This window comes from Equus przewalskii, chromosome 4 (assembly GCF_037783145.1).
Source record: "Equus przewalskii isolate Varuska chromosome 4, EquPr2, whole genome shotgun sequence".
Lineage (NCBI taxonomy): Eukaryota > Metazoa > Chordata > Mammalia > Perissodactyla > Equidae > Equus > Equus przewalskii.
The window spans coordinates 54,761,670-54,789,610 of NC_091834.1; the positions used below are offsets into that span (position 1 = coordinate 54,761,670).

The window sequence follows — 27,941 nt, forward strand, 5'->3', positions numbered from 1 at the left end:
TTTCTATTTTTAATAAAATGGGAAAATAGCTGTTTTTTCATAATATGTAGTGGTTGCTATAATTCAACCCTCACTTAACATAGTGCTTGTCAACAGATTGTAATTATTTACCCCTTCCTCCCATACAATTACTACCTGAAACTTAATATTTCCTCTACTCAATAAATCAAAGCCTTCACTTAAACATGCCCAAGCATACCACAGATCATTTCAAAAATATGTCCCTAGGACATCATTAATTCAAAGCAACTTTAAAGAATAAATATAAATTCATTTGATATTGAGAGGATCTTAGAACTCTTTAGAATCAAGAGTAAAAGGGAACAGGGATATTTATGGTCTGAATGTGCGTGCCCCCTACAAGTTGAAGCCTTAATGCCCCAATACGATGGTATTTTGAGGAGTGCCCTTGGGAGTAACTAGGTTTAGATGGGATCACCAGGGTGGGGCCCCTATGATGGGATTAGTGCCCTTATAATAAGGGAAAGAAAGACTAGAGCTTGCTCTCTGCCATGTGAAGATACAGCGAGAAGGCAGTCACCTGCAAGCCAGGAAGAGGGCCTTCACTAGAAACCGAATCTGCTGGCACCTTGACCATGGACTTCCCAGCCTCCAGAACTGTGAGAAATACACACCTAGTGTTTAAGCCACCCAGTCTATGGTATTTTGTTATAGCACCTGAGATGACTAAGACAGAAACTGAGAAAAATTAGCTGTACATGAAATAAAACCAACTCAAATTTCGTTTCATATTACAAAAACTTATATCCAAACTAGAATAGAGACTCCTCTTACTCTTATTATCTAAGGAAGCAAACTTAGAAAAATTTTATTTTCTTACGCCTTACACCTTTATGATAGGGATGGCAGTAAATAATAGAGAACCAATATACGATAGTATTTTTCAATTATTTCATTTATTCATTCAGCAAATACTTATTAAAGATTTATATTATTGTCAGACAGTAGGGATACAAATGAAAGATGAGTTCCCACAGGGATTCACAATCTAATCACAGAGACTGTGTTGTAAATATTCACCATGAACAAATTACAGAGGTGGCAAAAGGAGAAAGTGGTAAACTCTAGAGGAAGAAGAAGAGGGTCAGAGAAGAGTTCCCAGAAAGAGATTCTTTTGAACTGAGCCTTGAAGAAAAAGTGGTATTTTCTAAGGGAAAATATAGGAAAGGGCATAAGCAGAGAGGGATGAAACAGCATGACATCGAGGAGACTAGGGAAATTTTAGTAGGATAGAATATGAGGACAATAGAAAATCACAGAGACGCCAGCTGGCTAGGGGTCAGATCACGGAGTGTCTTATAACCTGCTAGGCTTTATCAAGCAGGCAGCGGAAAGCAAGCAAAGGTTTTTGTTTCGTTGTTTTAAGCAAGGGAGTGACATGATCAAAATGGTCTTGGGTAGCCTGGGTAGTACTATTGGAAGAGTAGTGTATCAGTGTAAATATTGGTCTGGCTGTTTTAACAGAGGTAAATAATGGTAACTTAAAGTAGATATTTATTTTTCTTTCACATAAAAGTCCAAGCTGGCAGATGGTCTGGGGGTAGATTGGCTATGTTCCTAAGGTGCTCAGGCTCCTTCTTTCTTGGGATTCTGCCATTCTCTAGGATGTTACCCTTGTCCATATGGTGATGGATCACTACTATTACATCTGCCTTCTATCCTGCAAGGAGGGAGAAAGAGAGAGTGGAAGGCGTGGAGCTGCTTTTCAAGGGTACAACCTAGAAGTTGCACCACTTCGGTTAACAGATCATTGTTCAGAACTAGTCACATGGTTACACTTAGATGCAAGGAAGGTAGAAAACGTGGTCTCTAGCAGGTGACCATTGTTCTAGATAAAATTCTTTGGGGAGAGGTGAGGGAAGTGTATCTTATATATTATTAAAAGGAAAAAGGAAAAAATAGATATTAAGGTGGTGATCTCTTGTCACAGATAATTTTATCGGCAGCCTCACCATAATTACATGATTATACTTGATTATATAGAGGAAGATTAGTTCCTAAAGGTAAGAGAGCTAGAGGTGCTATTAATGGAAGACGTTGGGGGTGGGGAGAGAGGACACGACAGATAAAAGTGACATCTATGCCATATATCTAAAAATCAACATATCTGAAACTTAGCATCTTCCAAAACAGTATGTCTTATTTATCCAAATTCATTTAATGATACTACCATCCAGCCGGCTATTCAAACTAAATGTAGGAATAATTACACACTCCTCTTATTCCTTCAGTCTCACCCCCTGATTATACTTCCAAGATGTGACTCAATCCCACCCTTCCTCCTTCTCCCCACAACTACTTCTTTAGGTCAGGCCCCCTTTGTCTCACTCATGGGATATTTTGATACTCTCCTCTCCACTTGCAATGAACTCTTCCAATATAGCCTGAATGACATGATCAAAAGACATATATATACATACACATGCATTCCTGGGTCCTACCTATCTAAGATGCTACTTCAGAGTAGGACCTGGGTTTTGCAGTGTGTTTTCAGTTCTACAGGTGAAACTTGCTGCATCAAGTTATTCCTTAAACCAACGTTTCTGAAGTATTGGTCCTTACACTCATTTTAGTCCAAAACAAAGTTTTCACTGGACCATAGTGAAACAGGAAAGAAACAAGGAAAACTAAACATCCTATTTTTAATTTATAAATTGTTGTCCTTCCCTTCCACTCTTCCCCCTTTTTGGTGCTAAAATAGTTCCCCATTTGTTAAATAATGTGGATGGCAGATATTTAAAATATAATGACTTGGCAAAATAAGAAGTTGTCAACACTATGTAGATACCCTACCCGCTCCAGCTTTTTTGAAATTTTACAGATCTGTGAAATTCAAAACTCTGGGCACCTCTACCTTTAAAGGATTTAAAACAAGAAACATAGTGGAAAGACTCAGTAAGCGGGAGAGACAGCACATTGGTACCATCTTCCAAGGCCTAGGAAATGTAATTATGCTCCAGTTCAGGACTCATCTGAAAGACTCTCACTTCTCTGTTGTCTCTAACAAGCCCCTTGCCTCGTTACCTCCCTTCTCCCTCTGGTCCTGTATGGTTTTCTATCCTATTCAGTATCAATTTCTGCTTTTTTGTCTGTTCTGTCTTGATTTGATTTCTAAGTATTGCTTTATGTACCCTCTCTCTTACTAACTTTCCAAAGCTGAATTTTCTAAATAAGTTCCCCAAATCTAAATTATTCTACAAGTTTTTTATTTCTATATTTTCCCTTATTTACTTGAATTACCAAAGGCATTTTCTATGTCTTTTATTAGTTGCTTTAAAAAGGTAACATGTTCATCATAGAAAATTTAGAGAATAAAAGAAAATCACACAGGAAAAAAATTAAGCCATATTCCACCAACTAGACATAATTTTTGTTAATATCCTGGTCATATTCAGTCAATGCTGGAATCACACTATATATACTATCATTAAATACTCTTTTTAATAGGAATTTTTAAGTGTTTGCATAGTATACCTAAGGACTACATTATTTATTTAACCAACCTCTTAGCTCAACTTTTTTAAACAAGCAAAGCTTAAAAATCAGCATCTCTTACTTATTTCTTTTACCAAATTAGAGCATAATAAAATAATTTTTAAAAGCAAACAAAACAGAAACTAACCACATGCCCAAAATCAAAAGGTCATAACAGTTTTATCTTTTTAACTATATAGTATGATCATTTTCTGATTAAATATTCCATTGAAATATTATTCAGCTTTACCCTCTTCATTGTGTTTTTTGTGACTATCATTCATAGGGAGCAATTCCACCATAATCGGTGTAATTATGGATTATGTTTTGGCTAGGCTGAGCCTCATATTAATTTTATTTAATGTTTTAAACAAACGATTAAATAAAACAAAAATAACTTAGATATGTAGCAAACTAGCAATCTATATTTCAATATTAAAAACATTTGAATTTTAATTTACCTTGAACAAATCTGACACAGTGACTGAAGAGAAACACTGGGCATATAGGTTAAGGCAGCATTGTAACACAACAAAAGGAATGTCAACACTTCAAACCTAAAGATAAACCAAAACAATATTCACAAATCTTTAGAATTCTAAGAAGTCAACCATAACTAAGCAAGCATTGGGGAGAGAGATTATGTTACAGAACAGACATGTACAATGTAATCATACCAATAATAATATGAAACTAAAAGGAAAAAGAAGACTTCCCAAGTAACAGTCATATGAAACTCATCTTAAAAATTCAGTGTTCCAGATAACACCTGAAGCACAGTGTAAGCGACAAATCAGGAAGACGTGTTTTTCTCTTGCATAAAATGACTCTATTTTTTAAAAATTGTTACACACAACTCATTAAACATTATTCATAAATCTACTAAAATAATTTTTTAAAAATCAGTGCGGTAGGATAGCAGGTGGTGTCTCTACAGTATACCTATTCTGTGCTGTCAGCATCTCCCTCTGGGGGTGAGGTCCACTGTACACAACTTTTGACAAACCATGCTGGGATAGTGCACTCTCGGTCAGAGCCATGGACCCAATGCTGGAAGGCTAAAGAAAAAAAAGCCATTCTGTGGAAAATGTGATATTTAGAATATATATACCACTAAGAGTGATTGCCATAAGCATCATTTATCATAAAAATATTCAGACTGCCTACTAATTTTCTGCTCAAAGATTTAACAAATAATTAAGAATTAAATCACAAATAGAAATAGATTAACTTCAAAAATTCTACCACGGAAATATATAATTGCCATACAAAGAAATTAGACTAGTTTTATCCACCAGACGGAAAGAAAAATATTTCAAAATGAATACTTTCAATAGATCTCTTACAATCAGGTTTTACTTCAAAGTTTAATGATTTTGATTTCCCATTTCACTTTCGGAATAGTAAATACTTTGTATGGTATTCTATACTTTTTAAGGTACTAATAAATTGATCAATATTTTTTTGCTGCAATAACCAGACCCTAATTTATAGCAACTTCAAATCTTAGAACCAATAAACTTACTTAGAAAAAATGTCACTTACTTCATGATATACAGATGGTTTAGATAAAGATGGAATCGTAAAACTCAATACTTTGCTATGTCCCTGTTTGTCAACTATTTCCTACAAAAGTGAAAGAAAATATCTTAAAATATTTATTTTTTAAACATAAATTTAAAAGCTAAATTTAAATTGTTAGTCTAAAAAAAATACCTGAGGAGAAAAGAATTTTGAAGTCAATCAAAATCCTAAACTATGATAACCCATTATCAGTTATCCATAAACACCAGGAGTTAACCGTCCACTTTTAAAGTGTAAGTAACATATAGTTTTAAGGATGGCTAAAATACAGATGTAATGTCTTCATAATCACTCATTTTTCTCATGTGAAAAGTTACATTTTCTAAATCAATTAACATAGTTATGAAATACACCAAGAAAAAGGCCCTTACATATCTTTTCCATTTTAAAAAGTACAAACTTTAGGGGCCAGCCCGGTGGTGTAGCAGTTAAGTTCATGGATTCCACTTTGGTGGCCCAGGGTTTGCCAGTTCAGATCGCAGGCCCAGATGTACACACTGCTTATTAAGCCATGCTGTGGCAGGCATCCCACATATAAAGTTGAGGAAGATGGGCACAAATGTTAGCTCTGGACCAATCTTCCTCAGCAAAAAGAGGAGGATTGGCAGCAGATGTTAGCCCAGAGCTAATCTTCCTCAAAAAACATTACAAACTTTAAATAACTAAAATACCATACAAATTAACATACAAATACAATTAGTAATACAAACTATATGTTAAATCAATGGTGTAAACCTGGAGACAGATTCCATGAAATTATTAGTGATAGATACCAGACTAGATCTTTTCTCCCAAACTTTTCGTGAAGGTCACAAACAGACAATTTATAGATAACGAATTTTAAATTTAAAAAGTTTAAAATTCAACATTGATATTTTCAGATACCTCTATAAAAGAACTGAAACGGTCTGATTTTCAGTCTTCAATCAATCCAAAAAGCTATATTTACATAATTATATGTATGTCCATCCGTACAGCCCTCAACTTTCATAAAGTTAATTTTGGGAGAAGGAGCTATGCGTCACTTGATGTATGAAAAACAAATATTAGCTTTACTAAAATGAAAAGTAGCTGCTATTACGTATTTGCTTTAGCCAAAAAACATTTTATTAACTACATTAAATACAAACCAAATTGTAAACCCCTAGAAGAAGAGCTTCAATGCATCCACTGCTATGCACATTTCGGCTGGCTGAGACCGCAAGGTAGCACCAAATCAGTTCTGGAAGAAACTGCAGAGTAAATCGAAGCAACTGCTCCTCTCCACTGCGGTAGAATTCAAAGAGCTGGTGACAGACAGGTTCTAGCAACTGGAAGAAAGACAAAACGTTAATTCAAGGATTGGACTGTATTTGAATGACAGTGATATAAGAAATACAAAAGGTTTTCCCTGAATGGTAATTACTGAAATACACAAATGTTTGCATTTTGTGGGGAGGAAAACTATTCACTGCTAAGCTATTTAGTAAACCTTTGAACTCTAGTGGAAGGCCAAATAGTGCAAAACAAGTGTATATGGAAGCACTTTGTAAACTTTAATATTCTATAACTCTAAGGTAGTATTGTAATTAAACCCTTATCTTTTTAACTTCTTAAAATAGCTAGGTTGTAAGAAGTTTCTTCCTTCATATTCTTTCCTCTTGATAAAACATGCCAATATATAAATGATTACCTACAGGGCTGGAGAAATTGAAATGAGAATCCTAGGTAGTTACTGTCATATCATCCTCCTGAGCTTATAACTAGGCAGCACCTGACAGCAATGACTGGTGTGCAGAGTAGCTGAATAATAATAGAGCCCCTAGGTCTAGATCCCTACTGCAAGCATGGTTAGTGGCCCCTGGATAACCTAAACGTTGACGTCATTTTGTTTTAAACATGATTTGGAGTTATCTATAAACTTTTCCTCTCCCACCACACCCCTAACATTATTTAGTTAATACAACTGACTGTGTCTTTATAATAGACTTTTTTTTAAATTAGAAAGTCAAGATAAGAGACTCTTATAGGTAAGTGTTACCTTAAAGCATATGCAATCATCACACAAGTCAAACAAATATGTCAAAAAATTCACAGGGTATTGATTTTTCAAACCATCAGGATATTACATTTTCAATGAAGTGTAGTTCATTCACTTCACTAACTTAGGCAATAGATTTAAGTCAATTTACTAAATAGATTTTCTACTACCAATAGTTGTAATGAACAAAAACTAATTCACAGTGGAGGTTCTGATTTCAAATAAGTTAAATATGTAAGCTGGGTGTAATTAAAGTCAGTATTATTTATACAAGGTATAGCAAAAGTTACACTTCAATAAGTCAAACTAGTCTTAACTATTGAAAAATTATCTAACTTCTGACAAGGAATATTTTTTCCACTCTCAACATGGTGATTAGAGGGCAACAGGCGTCCACAGTGGCATGGCAAAGGTAACAGGAAACTAGAGGTCAGAGGCAAAGTAACCCCATTCACAGACAGCAAGAAAAGCATCTAGGGCAGGAATTTGGAATAATAAAGTCAGGGGTGGCAGGAAAAAAGACAGACTGCTAAGGGGATGGTTAGCTTTCAGGGTGGAGTTTTTAAAATTTCTTTGTGGCCCAGTATCAATAATCTTGTAATGTGGTGTAACATCCCTCATCTCTAAATACCTGGAAAAGCTTTGATTAAATCAGCTGATATAGTCTAACAAGCATTTGCAAAATTATGAAACCTTATGTTGAAAATTTATTCAACAGTCTGCATGAACACATAATCAATTTTAATCAAAACGCCTTCAAAAGGCCTTATAACCAGCTTAAATCCAAAACTAAAAGCATTTTTGCTTTATGAAAGCAGAACCAAATGAAGACAGATTCAAAGGGGATGTAGAAATTATATGTTGCAATGAGATTAGATGAAATTATGCATATCAAACCAATAGAGATAAATACCAGTAACTGTGCAGTGTTTTACAGCTTGCAAAGTACTTTCACGTACATGAACCTGTTCAATTCCCACAACTCTGTAGGGTAGAATATCATTATCCATACTTTCTACATAAGGAAACTGAGACAAAGAGACTATCTGCTATGATCGAAATCACACAGCTCACGAAGGTCAGAAGTAGAGCCAAGGCTTTTTGAACTCTTTATAAACATAGCTGAAAAATGTCAGGAGGGAATAAACCGACATAAAATGTTGGAAATACAGGCAGTGTTTGACTTACCTACTTTGAATATATTTGAGACAAGCAACGGAGCATTAGAACATGCTGTGTTCCTGTTGTCTGGTTTGAATTCTTGAATGTATTTTCTCATGGGAACATTGTTATATTTGGTGGGGAGGTTTTACAGTACTATTAGAGAAAACTGCACCTCAAACATATTTTCTTGTGTTAAATGGACTTTTGATGGATCTAATGAGAACCTAATCATCAGGTACCTACTTTCCATTCTAAAATACACTCTGAATTCTGAAACACCTAAGTTACAAATGAACTTTTACAACAATCCATTCATATGTAAAAAGTCTGTACCCCAAGAGATTGATTTCTACTGGTAATAGAAATGTGACATAAAAATGCCATTAAATGGGGGCTGGCCCCGTGGCCGAGCGGTTAAGTTCGCGCGCTCCGCTGCAGGCGGCCCAGCGTTTCGTTAGTTCGAATCCTGGGCGCGGACATGACACTGCTCATCAAACCACGCTGAGGCAGCGTCCCACATGCCACAACTAGAAGGACCCACAACGAAGAATACACAACTATGTACTGGAGGGCTTTGGGGAGAAAAAGGAAAAAATAAAATCTTTAAAAAAAAAAAAATGCCATTAAATGGGGGGCTGGCCCTGTGGCCAAGTGGTTAAGTTCTCGCGCTCTGCTGCAGGTGGCCCAGTGTTTCGTTGGTTCAAATCCTGGGCGCGGACATGGCACTGCTCATCGAACCACACTGAGGCAGCGCCCCCCATGCCACATCTAGAAGGACCCACAACGAAGAATATACAACTATGTACCGGGGGCTTTGGGGAGAAAAAGGAAAAAAAAATAAACTCTTAAAAAAAAAAAATGCCATTAAATGACTAAAGCAGGGATAGAAGATGGGAAAGAGTAGCCTATCCAGAGTAGCCTAGTTAAGACAACTTCATCAGAGGCATAACTTTTAAGTCTTTCAAAATACTAAGCAGTAAATGATAAACAAGATTTAATTTGTTAAAAATACTAATAAAGCATATAAGTATACTTTATTTGGTGAAATAATTCTCAACTAAACATGGAAGACCTTAAAACAGCTTCTAACCAAATACTTTAAAAACTAAAACTCTTCAAGGAAACAAGCTACCTTGTTCTATGCAAATTAAGAAGCTTTGGGCAGGAGGAAGGGATAAGGAAATATCATTGTTCTAGTCAGTTATTCCAGTTAAAGTTTTTGGCTTGTCAATATAATCCCTAATCTTTTCTTCAGCACCTAAAATCTATGATGCATAATCAGAAGCTGGGTTATTCCAGATTCCCACCAAAAGGGGTAAACTACTCAAACAACCAAAGACTCTGGTTTTGATAGTTTTATCCCAAAGGCACATAGGTCCATATTGGACTGGACTCCAGGATACAGTTATTTTATCAGTGAATAATAATATTAGCGGTGTTAGAGCCTATCATGTCATCTACCAAACTCAAGCACAAAAAAAATTACATACCTCACATCTCTCCCTTTCGCTCCATCTCCTTCCATTCCCACTGACATTGCCCTAGTTCAGGTTCTCAGGGGCTTCCTCTCAGGCTATTTTCATAGCCCCCTAGTCTTCTTGCTTTCCACTTTTCCATTCTCCAATCTACCCTCCAAACAGCCACCTTCCTAAAACAATAATCTGATCAAGTCATCCCTTCAGTGCAAAAAACCCTCTAAACTATTTATGGAATTCAAGGCCCACCATGGTTACCACCTAAACCTGTCTTTCCAGCTTCAGTTCCTACCATCGTCTTATCCTCTCCTGTTAACTACTATATCAGCCTATTTGCTTTTTTCCAAATGCCATGTCTTTTTGTTATCCACACTATTTCCAATCCTTTTCTATTTCTACTATGAATGATGAGATTTATAAGCACTAGAATCTAAAGTACAGATCATTTTATCATTTTCAAATTAAATTTGCTATCCAAAAAGAGGAAATGAGATGGAGGGCAAAAGGAAAGAAGGAAAGATTGGGAAAAGCACCAGCTGTACCAAACTACTGGCCACTCCTTAAACGCCTTGTATTTTCTCAGGCCTCCATACACTCTCCCTATGACTTGGAATGTCCTTTTACCTGTACACCTGGAAAACTTGTGCATATCCATCTAGACTCAGTTAAACATTGCTTTGAAAGCATGTGTTTACTTATTTTCTCACCCTTTCCTCTTTCAGGATAAAGAACACGTGTTATTCATCTTTGATTTTCTGTTGCCCAGTATTGCAGGTGGCTCATACTGGGCACACAAATATCTGCTGAATGAATAAACGAATGTAGTGACCCAAACTTTCTAGGCTACCTCCAGCAAGACAGGTAGATAGATACATGAGGAGGAAGAACATGTTCAGAGATGGCTTTGGAATATGGTAATAATTCTATTTCTTGGCCTGGGGATGGTAAACTGGAATTCTTTTTATTATAGTTTTTTTTCACTCTGCCATTTTTTGGACATAACATAGTCTTCTCTTATACCTTCTACTTCATTTCTCAAGGGTAATGAGCTAAACACTCTACAATATATATTATAGTTCTTTAAAAATATACTTTTCTTACTTTTATATATGTTATATTGCACAATAAAAAATTAAAAATCAATCAACTTAATACTATCAGCACAATAATGTGTAAGAGCACTTACCTCACTTTGTGGTTCCTGGATAACTTTATAGAGAGATGAAACTAAAGAACTCTTGTCTTTCAAATTTGTGGCGTAATTTGGTAAAGATGTTTCTGGCAGTGTCTAAACAAATTTTAAAAAATACATCTTATTTTTGAGCAATGTCCAGAATAGGCAAATCCATAGACAGAAAATAGATTAGTTGTCGCCAGGGAGAGGAGAGGGGAGGAGGAATTAGGAGTGACTAACAGGTATAGAGCTTCTTTTGGGGGTAATAGAAATGTTCTAGAATTAGATGCTGGTGTTAGTTGCACAATATTGTGAATACACTAAAAACCACTGTGTTTTCACCTTAAAACAGTGAATTTTATGTTATGTGAATATCTCAACAAAAAAATTGCAAAAATAGAACAAAAAATATATTTAATCCTCTTATCATCAACAGGAACATAAATTAACAACACTTCATCTCTGATCACAGTTTGGGGTTAGAAATGAGAACACAAACCATATCTAAAGCCAGAGATATATTTTTTGTAGCATTATACAAGTTACAAATTTCATTAGCGCTACTGATCCTGCTTCTTAATAAATATGTTGTATAAGGATCTAGTAATGTCTCAAACCTTCAAATGTTTAAAGGCACAGATTAGCAAAGTCACTCCTGAGTTACATATTGTGACTGTTAAGTTAGGTAAGGCTCTTCTACTTTACAGAACTGGAAAATTTTAAACCTCTTAGAACTGGAGAAAAAGATAGCCATGCTACCAACAAACTAGTTTTCCTAATGCCATTTAAAATATGGAGAATTAGGGGCTGGCCCCGTGGCCGAGTGGTTAAGTTCGCGCGCTCCTCTGCAGGGGGCCCAGTGTTTCGTTGGTTAGAATCCTGGGCACGGACATGGCACTGCTCATCAAACCACGCTGAGGTGGCGTCCCACATGCCACAACTAGAAGGACCCACAACGAAGAATATACAACTATGTACCAGGGGGCTTTGGGGAGAAAAAGGAAAAAAATAAAATCTTAAAAAAAAAACCAACATGGACAATTAGTCACAGCTTGCCAGTACCACCCATTCAGAAAGGACACCATGACTGAGAGGAACGAGAAGAGGGAAAACTCCAGTCAGATCATGTTAGGTAAAAGGAGTAGAGAAATCTGAAAACAAAACAAAACACTTCATTATAACATACGATAAAAAAATCTATCCCTATAGAGTATACTTCTTAACAACATCTGTCTCCCAAGTCACTATTCTTTCTCATGTAAATTACTTCAATCAATCAATCAATCAACAAATGATAATCTCAAGATATTGTTAACAGTCAGTCTAAGATATACTCTCTTACTTACATGTCCCATATCCTAGTATTTCATGATTTAAAATGGGTTATGGTTAGTATATACAGGTGTGTGTGTGCATAAATAAACACAGAAAAGTAAATGGCATAATTTTTTATACTAAGGATATTTGATTCAGTTTTACTTTACTGCCAGCTCCTTGAGGTCAAGAACTATCTTTTTGTCTCTCCATCCACAGCACTCAGCACAAGGTCTCAATCCTTTGCTGAAGGAATTTATTATGGATGAACAGAATAAGAAATAAATACTGTCACTGTTTACACTTCAGCAGATTCTTTAAAAATAGGTCACATTTCACCTTAGGATATATAAGTGAATAGATGCTTTTTGTAATTTAATAAGATAGTTTTGTTTGTCGGAGTGGTAAGTAAATGTGAACTATCTGGGAACCTTCTACCATTATCCAGAGCAGAAAAAAAAGCTTCCACTGCAACTGCTTACATAAAGAGGAGATTAGGGCATTCTTCAATATTTCAAAAGCAGGTAACAAAAGATCCCCAGGCAACATTCCATTTCCATTATTTGATCAAGAGTAACCTAATACTAGGAGAATTTATATGTAAGGAAATCATAGTCAAATAAGCAGCAGATTTCTAATCCCCTGAATGGAAATACATCTGAATTATATATGAAACTACATTATTATATATATATGTGTATGTGTCTAACTGTAAAATTTAAAACTAAGTGAATTGAAATATAAATCTTAAACTATTAGTGAATAGAAAGATCATTATAACATTATATATACTATTCTAGGCTAAAACCGAAACATTAAAAACGTGAATTACAGTTTTCAGTTTATGTACCAACTAACCCTCATGAGGTAAAATATTTTCTGTGAAACAGCCAAAGGCAAAACGACAGCTCTTTTTCTGAAAAGATAAGCTGTAGAAAATATTCTAGACTTAGGCTAATACTGTTAAATGAGAGGAAGGGTCTCCCAAAAATTAGTGCAGTGAACTATTACATTTTATCACAATTCTGTCATTATTTCATTTTGTGAAGGTGGAAAAAGTTACTTTTGTCTAAAGAAGGAGAGAAAATATAACTGCTGTGTTTATGAACAGTGTTTTGAAAAACTTAAGATTTAAAGGAGCCTAATGGATTAAACATTGTTACAGCAAACCTTTAAATTTTCTTGTACTGTACCAGTTCAAAAGTACTGGCCTTCTTAAATACCAGCTAAGCTTTCTCATTTTTCAGAAGACAGAACTGGAGACAAAAAAAAAAGTACTAATGGGAAATTAGTCTTGGCAAAATCTGAAGAAGACAGACGTTTAATAAAAGTACCGTTTGGCAGACGGTTTTTAAAAAATGTAAGGAGGTTGGGGGCTGGCCCCGTGGCCGAGTGGTTAAGTTTGCGCGCTCCGCTGCAGGCGGCCCAGTGTTTCGTTGGTTTGAATCCTGGGCGCGGACATGGCACTGCTCATCAAACCATGCTGAGGCAGCGTCCCACATGCCACAACTAGAAGGACCCACAACGAAGAATATACAACTATGTACTGGGGGCTTTGGGGAGAAAAAGGAAAAATAAAATCTTTAAAAAAAAAAAATGTAAGGAGGTGATATGGGTTGGGTGGAGGAGAATTAATGAAGACAGACAGATGGGTGGAGAACCAATAAATAAAACAGCTCTGGTTTAACAACATCACACATAAGATAGGATTTTGAGTCACATATTGAGATTCAGTGACTACCAGAAAATTGAAAAAATTAGGAGTCTGGAAATCTGCTAGATAAATCTACACATCGTATTAAGAAAAACATCTGAACAATAACATCTGAATAATAATAAGAAAAACAATCTGAAAGATAATATTTTACAAATAAATTTTTGAAAAGATAGAGATTGAACTATTCATGAAATCTTAAATAATGAAATCCCAGTCTAATGACTTTGTTGGTATATAAAGAGAATACGAACAAGGGCCCATAGCTAGAATAGATACTGAATAATTTTCCCAAAGGCAAAAAAAAACCCAACACTTGCACAAGCAGATTGTGTTGCCTTTGTGCATTTGAGAGAAAGTGAGTGAGGTTATGAGGAAGGGAGTTCAGACTGTGACCATGGAACAGTGTAGAGTTAAAACCATCTTCATAGAGCATCTACTTCAATTTTTCTGATGAAGATACTGAGACTAAAGAAGCATATGATTTGTCCAACATCATAAAACCACCTAGTGGAAGAATTGTGATTAGATCAAATGGCTCTGACTTCTTAGCCCAATGTACTCCGTATCACTTTATCAATCACCATGACCTTGGCCTTATTAGCACCATAGTTATTAAATTAACCAAGCAGAGGCTTCTTAAAATATATATATACACCCCCAAACTTCCTTTCTTAAATATTTTAACCAAAATATGTAATTAACATCACAAACCATTTCAAAAGACAAGATACTCTATTTTAAAAGTATTTAAGAAATTTGTTCTCAAGAACTTTCTATCTTCTATTACATTTAGTATGTTGCTGATTTTGCCTGATAACCTTAATCTCTTTATCAAACATAAACAGAGCTGAATTCAACACACATTAACACAATTCAGAATAATGTTCTCAAAATAATTTTCAGGAATACCTACTAAATTAACCAATGAATAGGAAATAACTTCCCTTAAACTGGCTATGATATAGATGACAATAATTTAAAACATTTGCTATATCAAACTGATTGAAAATTGGGTAAATTTAATCTTCGGGAGTTAAAGAAAAATTAAATTTCTTTTTATTTTATAGGTCCCAGGATTTCACTCCCCTCCTCTCAATGGCAAAATTTCCTTACCCTTGAGTTAAATTTACGAAAATTTTTATAAAATATCACTACTCACATAATATGTTATATTGATAAAATATTACTTAGATCATACTTTGTTTATTCATATCCTAGTTTCTTTTAATAGAAGATGGTATTTAGAAAACAAGATCTGGGAGTTTGGTGTACTCATTGCTACTGGAGTGCCATTGCTTCATGGCTCTCTCAGTAAACAAAGCTAGGAAATACATGTATGCATTTATGTACAGATACACATACATAAATATATCATATACATATTTAGACCCATGAGTTCACACTGATTCCTCTGATTCTAATACAACACCTTAGGGTTCTTTCTTGTCTTTCTCCATTCTAATTCCTTTCTCAGACATGAAGAAACCTAACTCCCATTATTCTCCATGTATTTACTTATTTGCTCAAAGTAACCAAACTACCAATGTAACCGCCCTGCTGAATCTTCTACATGCCACCTCTACAACCCTTTGCTCCAACCCCCACTTCTTCAAACACTAGGGCACACTGCTGTCCATACTGCTTCATTATCCCCTTCCCCTCACTACTGCACTCTCTAGGCGACTTACATATGGAAGCTAGGAAGGGAAGGAAATAAACAGATGGAAAGGGAAGGGAATCAGTCATGATTTTCAATTATTTGCCTTAATAGTTGCCCCTCCCCTATGCCCCATCCTTTAACATGCCTTCTTTCCACAACTCCCATATTAAAGAATGGCCAACTGGATATTTGCTTTGGCAAATTTGACTTCACCACTAAACTTGTCCTAGACGTGGTACTCAACTATAAACTTGACAACTTCCATCAAGTGGCTAAAAAGAAAAAAATGTGATAGAATGAACCATATTAAACATTCTTGAAGCAGAAAGAAAGAGGCTTAAAAACACCTTGAACACTTACTCACAAAGACAACACTGGCAGGAAAAAAAAGCATATATAAGATTCAATCAAACTATTAAAATACGAAGAAGACACTATATAGAGTACATTTTTATAATATTTACATCACTTTATGATGACTTAGGGGATCCACAGAAGGAGATTCAATTCGTGACTATAAAAGCTAACAAAGTAAAAATCTGCCCAGCCATTCATCAGGATGAGATAACAATGACAAATAAGGCCAGCTGCAACATTAACAGAAAACATTGCTTCTCTCAAGGGCATACTGCAGCTGAAAAGTGTCATAACAACCTCTTTTTTTGATTGACTACTGTACTCTTACTCACTGAGAAGCCTTGTTATCTAAAATCATAGATATCAAAAACTTCTCTGTTTAAACATGTATCAGTAAGAATGAAACATCCTACTCTTCCCGGAGGATCTAAGTCACCTTGAAACAGAGAAGTAGGTTGGGGATTTCCCACCTAGGTGCAGAGTTGTAGAAAAGTGGTTTCTGAACACAACATTCCACAGAGATGTTAACTTTGTGGTTTCCAAGACAACAGGAGCCTGGGTTCTCTTCACAGTCCAAAGCAGATTTTGATCCCATTACACACAGTTCTGCTTTATATTGAGCCCTTCAAAATACAAAATAAATTTCTTCTAAACTCCACCCTTCCTCCAAATCCTGTAGGAATTTTACCTTTTTCTTTGTTTGGTGAGATGCCCAAATGGTATCTGTTGTGTAGTCTCTCTCACTGAAACAAGCCAGTAAGTCTGACTTTGTCAGACTATACATTTGTCCCTAAAGATCTTGGGCTGATTGAGCTGGACAAAAAAGTGACAGTTGTAGCCCAAAACCTTCATTCCTGTCGTTCCAGATCATGAAGCTCACATAATTATGTGTAACAATGAGACTCAGAGGACAAGGAGAAGGTAATTAGCTGGTTAAAGCAACGCAATTTCAGCTACCGGAGAGAAGAGTTCATGAGACAATAAAACAGAAGTTTTCTTTTCTTCGTCAACTAACCAAAGTTATACACCCCTTATATAGGCACTGGGTTAGCCAACTAGATGAAGATCCACTGGCGGAAAGCTGGGCAAATAGCTTCCCATCTTCTCCTCATTGTTGATCATGTCTACTCCCATTGCCCCTCAAATTGGGAGAAACGTTTCAACACTGAATCTTTGATGATGACTGGAGGGAGTGACATCAACATTCAGAGACTGTAACCATTCTTTGTGGTGTTGTCATGAAGAGAAGAAAACAAGCAAACTCTTTGAACTACTTGGGAGAAAAAAGGAATTGATTTCCTAGAAAAGATCATTAAGATATGTTGGAACATATTCTGCTTCCACAGATATTTAGCTTTTCAGTCATAAAAAGTAAAAAGTCACTGGAATTTAACCCCAGATAAACCTTCTTTGGAATATAATTATTATATTAAAACAGTAAATATTACCTTAAACTCTGACAACCATTCCTCCACAACCCCTTTCTCTGAAGTGAACATCTTTCCACATCTGTTCTAAACCTTCAACCTGAAAATTAACATAGAAAAATGTTAAAATTTTGAACATATTTTCTTTGTAGCCAGATCACTACAGATAGAAGTAATCCTATAAAATTTAGTTACTTATTTTGGGAAATTAAAGCAGTTTCAAACATAAATTACTGGGTTCATTTCAAAACCAATGTGCACAAACAAGCATTAAAATGCAAGAATTTTGAAAAAAGTATAAATATCATAACATGATGAAATTGGATCTGCAATTTTCATTTAGCTGTCAGGAATGCCAGCTGCAAAACACACTGGACAAGTTCCACTAGTGTCAATTAAATAATTCCACATAGATCATGCATCTTAAGAAAACTGCAGAAAATATTTTAAAACTGTGAAAATATAAAAAAGACATGCATCCAAAATTGCCTTTTAGAAAGCATTAAAGTAATTTAATTTGCTTATATTTCAGTTCTTTACAACAGTACCAATCTATCTAGGAAGCAACTTGATTCCCTGAAACCTTAATATTCACAAAACAGAAATAAAAGTGATAATATCCAAGACAATGACCATATTCAACAACAGTTATTCAGAAGAATGGGATTTACTTAAGCATTAATAAGAAAAAAAAAAAAAAAGGAAGCTAAAGGAAACACAAAACAAATTTATCTCAAGCAAAACTTTTGTCAAAGCACAATGTGGTTTTCTTCACCCATCCGTCTATATGAGAGTAGACTTAGAAACTGTTCTTTTGTTTTGTTTTGTTTTTGCTGAGGAAGATTCACCCTGAGCTAATATCTGTGCCAATCTTCCTCTCTCGTTTTTTTTTTTTTTTTTGAGGAAGATTAGCCCTGATCTAACATTCAATGTGAATCCTCCTCTTTTTGCTGAGGAAGACTGGCCCTGAGCTAACATCTAGGCCCATCTTCCTCTATTTTATATGTGGGATGCCTGCCACAGCCTGGCTTGATAAGCAGTGTATAGGTCCATGCCCAGGAACCAAACTGGCAAACCCTGGGCTGCTGAAGCAGAACACACGAACTCAACTGCTATGCCACCGGCCTGCCGCCAATCTTCCTCTATTTTGTGTGTGGGTTGCCACCACAGCATGGCCACCACCAAGTGGTGTTAGGTCTGCACCTGGGAACCGAACCTGGGCCTCCAAAGCAGAGTGTGTCAAACTTAACCACTAGGCCATGGGGCCAGGCCCTATGAAACTGTTTCTTGAGGGAAAACCTTAGCTCTATCTGAATTTCCTAAGCTCCTAATTCTGGCACAAATCCTGCATTAGGCTTCTTAATTTTCATCAGCATTATCATGTAGAAACTGAGGCAGAATTGCCAGAAACTGCATCTTGATTCTATTGCTTACTTGTATATAACCTTGGGCAAGTTATTTGACTTAATTTTTTCATCTATTAAATAGGAATAACCATGGTACCCACTTTCAAGGGGTTATTGTGAGGATTAAATGAAAAAATACAAATAAATCACTTATTACAGTACCTGGCAATAAAGTATTATTACTATGCATTATTATTATTGAAGAATATCAATTCATTTAGCCTCTGTTCAGCTGTCTATCAAAGCATACAGATATGCCTTAATGAACAACACAGATTCTTGCCACAGAATACATTCTAAGGTTTCTGTTGTCTAATTCCCACAAAAAACATGGTTAAGAAAAAAATATATAAGGGCCAACATATGGGTCTAAAGGTTAAGTTCAGTGAGCTCTGCTTCAGTGGCCTGGGTTCAGTTCCCAGGCATGGACCTACACAACTCACTGGTGGTCATGCTGTGGCAGGTGATCCACATAGAAAATAGAGGAAGATTGGCACAGATGTTAGCTCAGGGCAGATCTTCCTCAGCGAAAAAAAAAAAGAAAAAAATATATGTATCTATACATTCCTTTATGAAGAATCAAGTCAGTCTATCAGAAAACCACATATCTGTACCATATTACTGATTTTCTAGAACTGCCCATTCAGATAAACTGGGCTTTGGAATTATGTCCAAAATGTTACTGAAAACACTGCTAGATCACACGTTATCCTCTTTAAAATCCAACGGAGAAGAAAATTCACATCTTCAGTTTTCAATACCAGGAAAAACTCTTCCTTAGAGTAACTGATTTGCTTTTATATTATAGATACTGTGAATCTCAAAACTGATTCTCTTTGCTTTGATTCTAATAAAATGGGAGTCAAAGTTTCTGCCCTAACTCTGTCCACAAAAAAGCAGGCCTGGATTAATCTTTTCTATTGTTTTATATTATACTCTTATTTTCTTTCTGCCTGAATCTACCTATTTTTATCCTGTTATATTATACATTTTTGTGAGGAAAAATGAAGCAAAGAAAATATAAATGCACATGAGTTTTATATTTATCCATTGTTTATCTAGTAAATTAAAACAGAAAGTTATCACAACTAGAACCATGCTACATCAATTTACAGAGAACTGGAATGTAAAATTTTACAAAAATTCAAAATAACTCTCTAGTTAAATTAAGACTAATTTTTAAAAGAGTAAAAGGAATCAAGAGGGATACACAAAGGATCAAGAATAGTTAAAGCAATCTGAAGAATAATGGAGCTAGAAGACTTGGATTTCTAAATATCAAGGCTTATTATAAAACTAACTAAAACTATAGTATTTAAGCCAGTGTGGTATTATCATAAGGGTCAAAAAAAACCAGTGGAACAGAATAAAGTGGCCAGAAACAGACCTACATACACACGGTCACCTGATCTATGACAAAATTGACACTGTAATTCAGTAGGAAAAGGATAGCCTTTATAATAAATGGGCCTGTGTCAACTAGACAGATACATGGTATAGGGTGTGGGTAGGAGAACCAGGACCTCCTAGCTCATACCATATGCAAAAATCAGTTCCAGATGGATCACAGATCCATGTGTGAAAGGTAAAACATAAAACTTTAGAAGAAAACATAGGAGGATATCTTCATAACCTTGGGGTAGGTAAAGGTTTCTTAAACAATAGGCACAGAAGAACTAATCATAAGGAGGTAAAAAAAAAAAAAAGATAAAGTGGACTTTATTAAAAATAAGAACTTCTGTCTATTGACAGATGAATGGATAAAGAAAATGTGGGTTATACATACAATAGAATATTGTTAAGCCTTAAAAAAGAAGGAAAACCTGCCATTTGCAAGAAAATGATGAACCTGGAGGATATTATGCTAAGTGAAATAATCCAGACGCAGACAAATATTGCAAGATCTCACTTATATGTGGAATCTAAAAAAGTCAAACTCATAGTTACAGAGAGTAAAATGGTGGTTTCCAGGGGTTAGGGTATGGGAGAAATGAGGAGATGTTGGTCAAAGGGTACAAACTTTCAGTTATAAGATGAATAAATTCTGGCAACCTAATGTACAGCATGGTAACTGTAGTTAATAATAATGTATCCTTGAAATTTGCTAAGACAGTAGATCTTAAGTGTTCTCACTACACACAAAGGAAATAATAACTATGCGAGGTGATGGATATGTTAATTAGCTTGATTGTGATATATCAAAATATCAAGTACACCTTAAATATACACAGTTTTCATTTGTCAATCATACCTCAATAAAGCTGGGTCAAAAAAAGGGAAGAACTTCTATTCATCAAAAGATACCTCTAAGAGAAGGAAAAGGCAAAGCCATAGAGTGGGAGAAGATACTTGCAATTCATATATTTGACAAAAGTCTCATAATCCAGTATGTATAAAGAACTCATAAATTATTAAGAAAAAGGCAGACAATCCAAAAGGAAAAACAAGCACGTTACTTATCCAAATGGAAACTTAACATATGAAAGGTACTCAACTTTGTTAGTCATCAGGGAAATGTCAATTAACACCCACAATGAAATATATCACACACATAGACACACATACACACTTGCAAATATGGCTAGAATGAAGGATAATACCAAGTGTTGAAAAAGATATGGAGCAAACAGAATATTCACACACAGCTAGTGTGGATGTAAATTGATACAACATTTTGAAAAACTCTTTGGCAACATCCTATAAACTTGAATACAGGCATACTCTATGGAAGCAACAATTCTACCTATAAAAATATACCCTACAGAAATGTGGATATATGTTCCCTGAAAGACGTGTTCAGGAATATTCACAGCAAGAGTTTCTGTAAATAGGCAAAAACTAAAAACAAACCAAATGTCCACCAAGAGTACAATGGATAAATTACAGTATACCATACATGGAGTTTTATCATATTTATTGATATTTACTGTATTCAAAAACCAAACAGAAATTTTTAAAATACAAGAACACATAATCACATATCCCACTAGTCATCACTTACTGTGTAGCCTCTGGAAAGCACCACTGTATACTCAGAACGAGAGTGAAAAAGGCAGATAAAAGTCCCAGTATTATTATGAAAATGGTTTTGAGGTTGCAGACCACATAAAAGGGTCATGGGGACCCCCAAGAGGTCCCCAGATGATACTTACAGAACCATCACCCTTGCCCTTGTCATTACCCACTCTGATCTCTCCTATCTTTTCAGCACACCCTTTTATGCATTAGATTAGACTCTAAAATCTTTTGATCATACCAAGACCTAATGTCATCTCCCAATATTCTCCTTTCTCTCCTTACTCATTTCAAATTCTTTAGTCAATTATAATCACGATTTTGAATATACTCTCTCAATTCCTTTGCCCTTACTTGTTTTACTCCTTTGACAAAATTCAATCCTGGTAAAATACAACTCTCCACCTAGTCCATGTCAGCACCCACACAGCTGTATAAGGTGGAGAAAACAACTAAAATAACACAAAATTTATCACCAAAAACCTGAAGTGGGGCCCTTAAGGTTGCCTGGCAATCACACAGTGTTCCCCTATAGTCCATTCACTTTCCCACTCTCCTACTTGTTTCATACAGTTGACCTGATCCTCAAAACTCCAAAATCTCCTCCCCATCCTTACTCTCAGCTGATGATCTTAATTCCTACTTCTCATTTCTTCTGAACAATCAGAAGAGAACTCCCAAATGGATAACTTCTATTGATGTATCCTCTTTATTCTGCTATCTCCAATCTGCTAAGTTCATTCAGGAAATTTTTCATTTATTTATTTACTCTTCAGTTCCAGAATTCCCATTTGGTTCCCTTTTTACACTTTCCATTTTTCTCTGATACTCCCTATTCATTCATTAAGATACTATTTTCCTTTAACTCTTTAAACATATTTTACTTTAATTTTTGAGCATATTTATAATAGCTGCTTTAAAATCTTTTTCTGCTACATCCAATTAATGGAGCACCTTGGGGTTGGTATCTATTGACTGTTCATTTTTCTTGAGTATCAGTCTCATCCTTCTTTGCATATCTATAAATTTTGATATATACTGGACATTGTGGATGATATATTGTAAAGACTCTGGTTTCTGTTATAATCCTCTAAAGAATGTTGACCTTTTTTTTAGTAATCAATTGAAATACTGGCTGATCACCTTAAATTAATTTAGGTTGAAACAGACTTTGGGGTCAGGAAAAGCTTCCCAAAGTAACTGACACTTGAGCTGAGATTTAAATAAGTATGAGTTAATCAGGACGAAAAGAAGAGGGGACGAGAAGGCGTGCCAGGCAGAGTGAATCTTTTAGGAAAAGGCCCTGGAAAATGAACCATCAGGTTTGTTCAAGGAAAAGAAAGAAATCTATGTGGATAGAGTGCAGAGAGTGAGGGGGAAACCAAATGTCCCAGATAAGGGCTGCTCCTTTATCCAGGGATGAGAGACATGTGGACAGAGCCACAACTAATCAACTATCACCTACAGGTAATATAAGCAAGAAGTAAATTATTGCTGTGGAGATTTGCTGGGCAGCCTGTTTTTGCAACATATGTAAATAATATACCAACTAGACTGTATGTGCCTTAAGAGCAGGAACCAAGTCTGGGTTTGCCCGTGTTGCACTGTCAGCATCTAATCCAGTACCCATCAGATAGGAGATATTTGAGAAAGATTTCTTAAGTTAATGAATGGCTTGCATTTACATATAACTGTAAGCAATTTTTTAAAACAAATCTATCTTATTTTATACACATATATAGCTACTGTCAATATAATAAAGCTGACATACATTAGTTGAGCAACTTGAACAAGTTTTCAAAATTGCTCAGATTTCTTGACTCCAACTTGAAACCACAACTTGAAAGCTAATTCCAAAGCAAATAACTATAAGTTTTAACTTTATTCTCTGCAAAGAAGTAACAAGTTCACTAATTCACTAATGAATTACTAACAGTAATTGAGTTCAGTTCTACTTAAATCCTAATTGCACCTGCCTTACTTGCTATTCATATCTACTTATCCTACTCTCAATATGGAAGATATTTATAAAATATCCTTTAAATTCCACTCCACCATATCATACCTACCTCTTCAATCTCCCCAAAAGGGTATTCATAAGGTGAGGCCTGAGTTAACACAAGGAAAACTGACATTGATCTTGCCAAAATGAGAGGTGAGTATGATAAGAACTAGGAAATCAAGAAAAGAATGAGAGTGAGATTTAGAGATCTTTAAATTAGGGTAATAATCTCTATCTCTTTCTTTCAATTCCTGTTGCTGTCACATTCTAAACCAAACTACTCAAGAAGGAAGAAAATATTTTCTACAGCTAAAGTCTGACCACAGCCACATAGCATTTTTCTATGAATTCATCACAGTTTGTTCCCATAGAAGTTCACAGAATTTGAATAATTTTTTAAACTTTTTATTTGGAAATACTCATAGATTTATAGGAAGTTGCAAAAAATAGTATAGGAGCAATGTTACCAAAATGGAGGAATAGAGAATTCCAGAGCTCCATCTCTCCACAAACATAACTAATAAGCTGGCAAAAACTGTCAAGTCAACTCCTGTAGAACTCTGTAATCTAGTCAAAAACGTACAAAAACCAGGGGAAAGATTAGTGAAGAAAGAAGCCACTGCATTGTGGTAAGAGAGCACTGGGGCATTTTTAAATTGCCCACCTACAATCCTAAACCTCTCAGATCAGCAGTTGCCACAAAAACAGAAGCCTGCATTCTTGGTGCAGATTGCTAGCGACAGATGAAGCAACATGGACCATATTCTCAAAGGACTGGCATTGTTTCAAACTGCCTGGCTACTCCTTGAGGGACTAGTGTAAGGGGTTGCCTTTGTTTTGCCCATTACAGAGTATTCCCTAGGTGAGGGCAGCTTCCTGGGTGACATATGCTGAAAGTATTTAAAGACAAAAATATTGCCACAGCAGCGTGGGTTAGGGATAACAGTCAGCATAAGCAACAGACAGACTGAAAAGCCTGGGAAGGATAAGGTTGGAAAAAGAGATACAGGAAGTAATAAGGGCTTTTAAATGCTCCTTCTCCACTGGTGAATTCTACCAAACATTTAATATATTAACGTCAATCCATCTCAAACTCTTCTAGAAACAGAAGAGGAGGGAATACTTCCTAACTCTGTATATGAAGCCAGCATTACCCTGATACAAAGATGGACAAAGACGTCATAAGGAAACTATCGGTCAATATCTCTTATGAATATAGATGCAAAAGTCCTCAAAAAAACATTAACAAACCAAATACAGCAGCATTTTAAGAGGATGCTATATCATGACCAAGTAGGATTTATTCCAGGAATGCAAAGATGATTCAAAATTACAAAAATCAATCAATGTAATACAGTACATTAATAGAATGAAGGAAGGAAGAAGTAGAACTATCTCTATGTACTGAAGACATGACCCTATACTAGAAATCCACAAAGAATTCACTAGAGAATCCACAGAAAAAAATGTATTAGAGCTAATAAAGTTCAGCAAGGCTTCAGAATACAAAATCAAGATTAAAAAAATCAAAAGCATTTTCTATACACTAACAATGAACAATCTGAAACTGAAATTAAGAAAAGAATTCCATTTACCATATCATCAAAAAGAATAACATACTTAGGGATTAATTTAACAAAAGAAATTCAAGACTTGTACACTGAAAACTACAAAATATTATTGTAAGAAATTAAAGATGATCTAAATAAATGAAAAATATCCATGTTCATGGATTGGAAGACTTAATATTGTTAGGATGGCAATACTTCCCAAATTGGTTTACGGATTTAATGTAATTCCTCTCAAAATCCCAGCTGCCTTTTTACAGAAATTGACACGCCAATACTACAATTCATATGGAATTGCAAGGAACCCCAAAAAGTCAAAACAGTGTTCAAAAAGAAAAATGAAATTGAAAGACTCACACATCCCAATTTCAAAACTTACTATATAATGCTACAGTAACCAAACTACTGTGGTACTGGTATAACGATAGACATATAGATCAGTGGAATAGAATTGAGAGTCCAACTGGTTTTCAACAAGGGTGCCAAGGTCATGCAATGGGGAATGAATAGTCTCTTCAACAAACAGTGCTGGGACAACTGGATATCCACATGAAAGAGAATGAAACTGGATCCTTACTTCACACCAAATAAAAAAGTAACTCAAAATTGATTAACGACCTAACTCTAAGAGCTAACACTATAAAACTGCTATGAAGTATTAACTATAAATTACCACCAAATCTTTTATAACTATTTGCTTTATATGTCATTATGAAAATCAAGCTTCTCTAAATCTCTAGAACAACCAAATTTCTATAAATGGACTGTGACATATTACAAAGTTTTAAACTTCGTATGAAATAAGGCCACTGCAGTAATTTAAGCACCACCAGAAGATTATCAAGATTCTTAGCTGAATTTCAGGAAAACAGAGCAGAAGAAAATGTTCAGATTATGTTACAGAATAAAATTAATTTAATCTTAGGGATTTTACTGCTTAGAAACTGACCAATCAACTGGAGATCCTATGAAAGAGCAGGGTATCTGTGCTGTTGCTTGAAGGGAAGCGCTGCTGATTGCTCACTGCCTACCTGTGTCCTGAAGTGAATAAAGTTTCCTCTCAAGGCACAGGGAGAAGAAATATAATATGTAGGCCAGTAAGAGAGGTGTGGGAAGTCTTTCTGAAAACCAGTAACTTAGCCCTATTTTCCTCATAAATCACAAAACAAGTATCTGGCTATCAAAAATGGAGCAGAGATTTTTACTATGGAAAAAGTTTTTTGACAAAGCATCATTTGCCTACTGCAAGGACAAATAAAATTATGTTGGGATAGCAATGTGCTATGGCAACCAGGCCAGTGTGTTTCTGTTGGAAAAGCTAGGAGGATTAGAAGAAAGGTAGCAATCCCTCTTCTCATTTCCCATTTCCATCTTACTACTCTTTTCAAATCCTCCAGGAATTCAGAAGAATATTTTGTCTGGGGAAAGGATATCTGATCTGAACTCAATAGAAGGTAGAAAAAAGCTATTTGTCAACCACCGTTTTGATATCTGGGCTGCCCCTATAAGTCAAAAGAACTTGATCAAAAGAATGCAGTGAACACAGTGCTGTGAAACTTCTGAGGCCAGACCTTAAGAAATCTACAGCTTCCATCTTCATGCATTTGGAATCCAGCCTCCATTCTGTAAGAAGCCCAAACCATCATGGCTGCAAAGGCTGCATGGAAAAGAACCAAGGCCCCTGCTGAGCTACCAGCTGAGAGTCAGCACCAAGTACCAACTAAGTGACTGAGCCATTTTGGACACTCCAGCCAAATCAAGCCTCCAGATGACTGAAGCTTCAGCTGACAACATGGAGCACAACATCTGCCAAGCTAAACCTAGTCAATTTGGGATTTGTAAGAGATAAAAAAAATTTGCTATTTGAAGTCACCAAGTTTGGGGATGGTTTGTTAGGCAGCAATAGATAACCAAAACATTGTCTTAATCAAACATTTAGGGCATATCTTTCTAAGTGCAAGGCATTGTGTTAATTCCTATCAGAGAATATTAGATTGATCAAGACATGGTCCCTGCCATCAAGGAATTAGATTTTTCTCTGAAAACTTGTAGTAATACTTATTGTAAATAGGACATATCTATGAATGTCCAATAAATTTGATTACATTCTGCTGATGTATACTTTTTTGCCTGATTCTCTTATTAATAATGGCAGATGTTGTGAAATGGTTGGCTAGAATTCAAAGTTTGGAGAAGTCCACAGCCACAAAACAAAACAAAACTCACTAATAACCATCCTATCATAAATGCTATACTTAATCAATGGAACCAACATGCCACAGTAACCATCACAGTTTCCACTATATTATATAAAAGTTGCTTTTATTCACCAGTACATGTGGATATTCTGATTCCAGCACCACAGAATTTTTCTGAGATGTCAAATGACTTCATTTTGATTTTCAGTTAAAAGAATAAAGTTTCATCTTCATTTTCTGCTTTATAGTATAAGATCTTTGCAAATTTTAAGACAACTAATATAATACCAATTTTTTAAAGTCAAACAATACTATAAGGGATTCAGATTTGATAGAATAATGAATAACTCTTACTATTGGGAGCT

The 27,941-nt window shown here is 35.5% G+C and overlaps 1 protein-coding gene across 6 annotated transcripts in view; it reads right to left on the reverse strand.

The window, feature by feature from the left end:
- Positions 1–27,941, reverse strand: part of HYCC1 (hyccin PI4KA lipid kinase complex subunit 1) — a 75,330-nt gene that overhangs the window by 25,010 nt on the left and 22,379 nt on the right. For 4 of the 6 annotated variants that reach the window (XM_008535611.2, XM_008535620.2, XM_070615935.1 and 1 more), the window contains exons 2-7: positions 17,409–17,487; positions 10,925–11,026; positions 6,210–6,389; positions 5,041–5,121; positions 4,438–4,553; positions 3,957–4,052 (exon numbers count right to left, since the gene is read on the reverse strand). In XM_008535611.2, the coding sequence (XP_008533833.1) occupies positions 3,957–4,052; positions 4,438–4,553; positions 5,041–5,121; positions 6,210–6,389; positions 10,925–11,026; positions 17,409–17,459 (626 nt within the window). In that variant the 5' untranslated portion in view covers positions 17,460–17,487. Of the gene's footprint in view, positions 1–3,956; positions 4,053–4,437; positions 4,554–5,040; positions 5,122–6,209; positions 6,390–10,924; positions 11,027–16,396; positions 16,583–17,408; positions 17,488–27,941 lie in introns of those variants that run through there. The other 2 variants (XM_070615936.1, XM_070615934.1) reach the window with 2 other exon arrangements.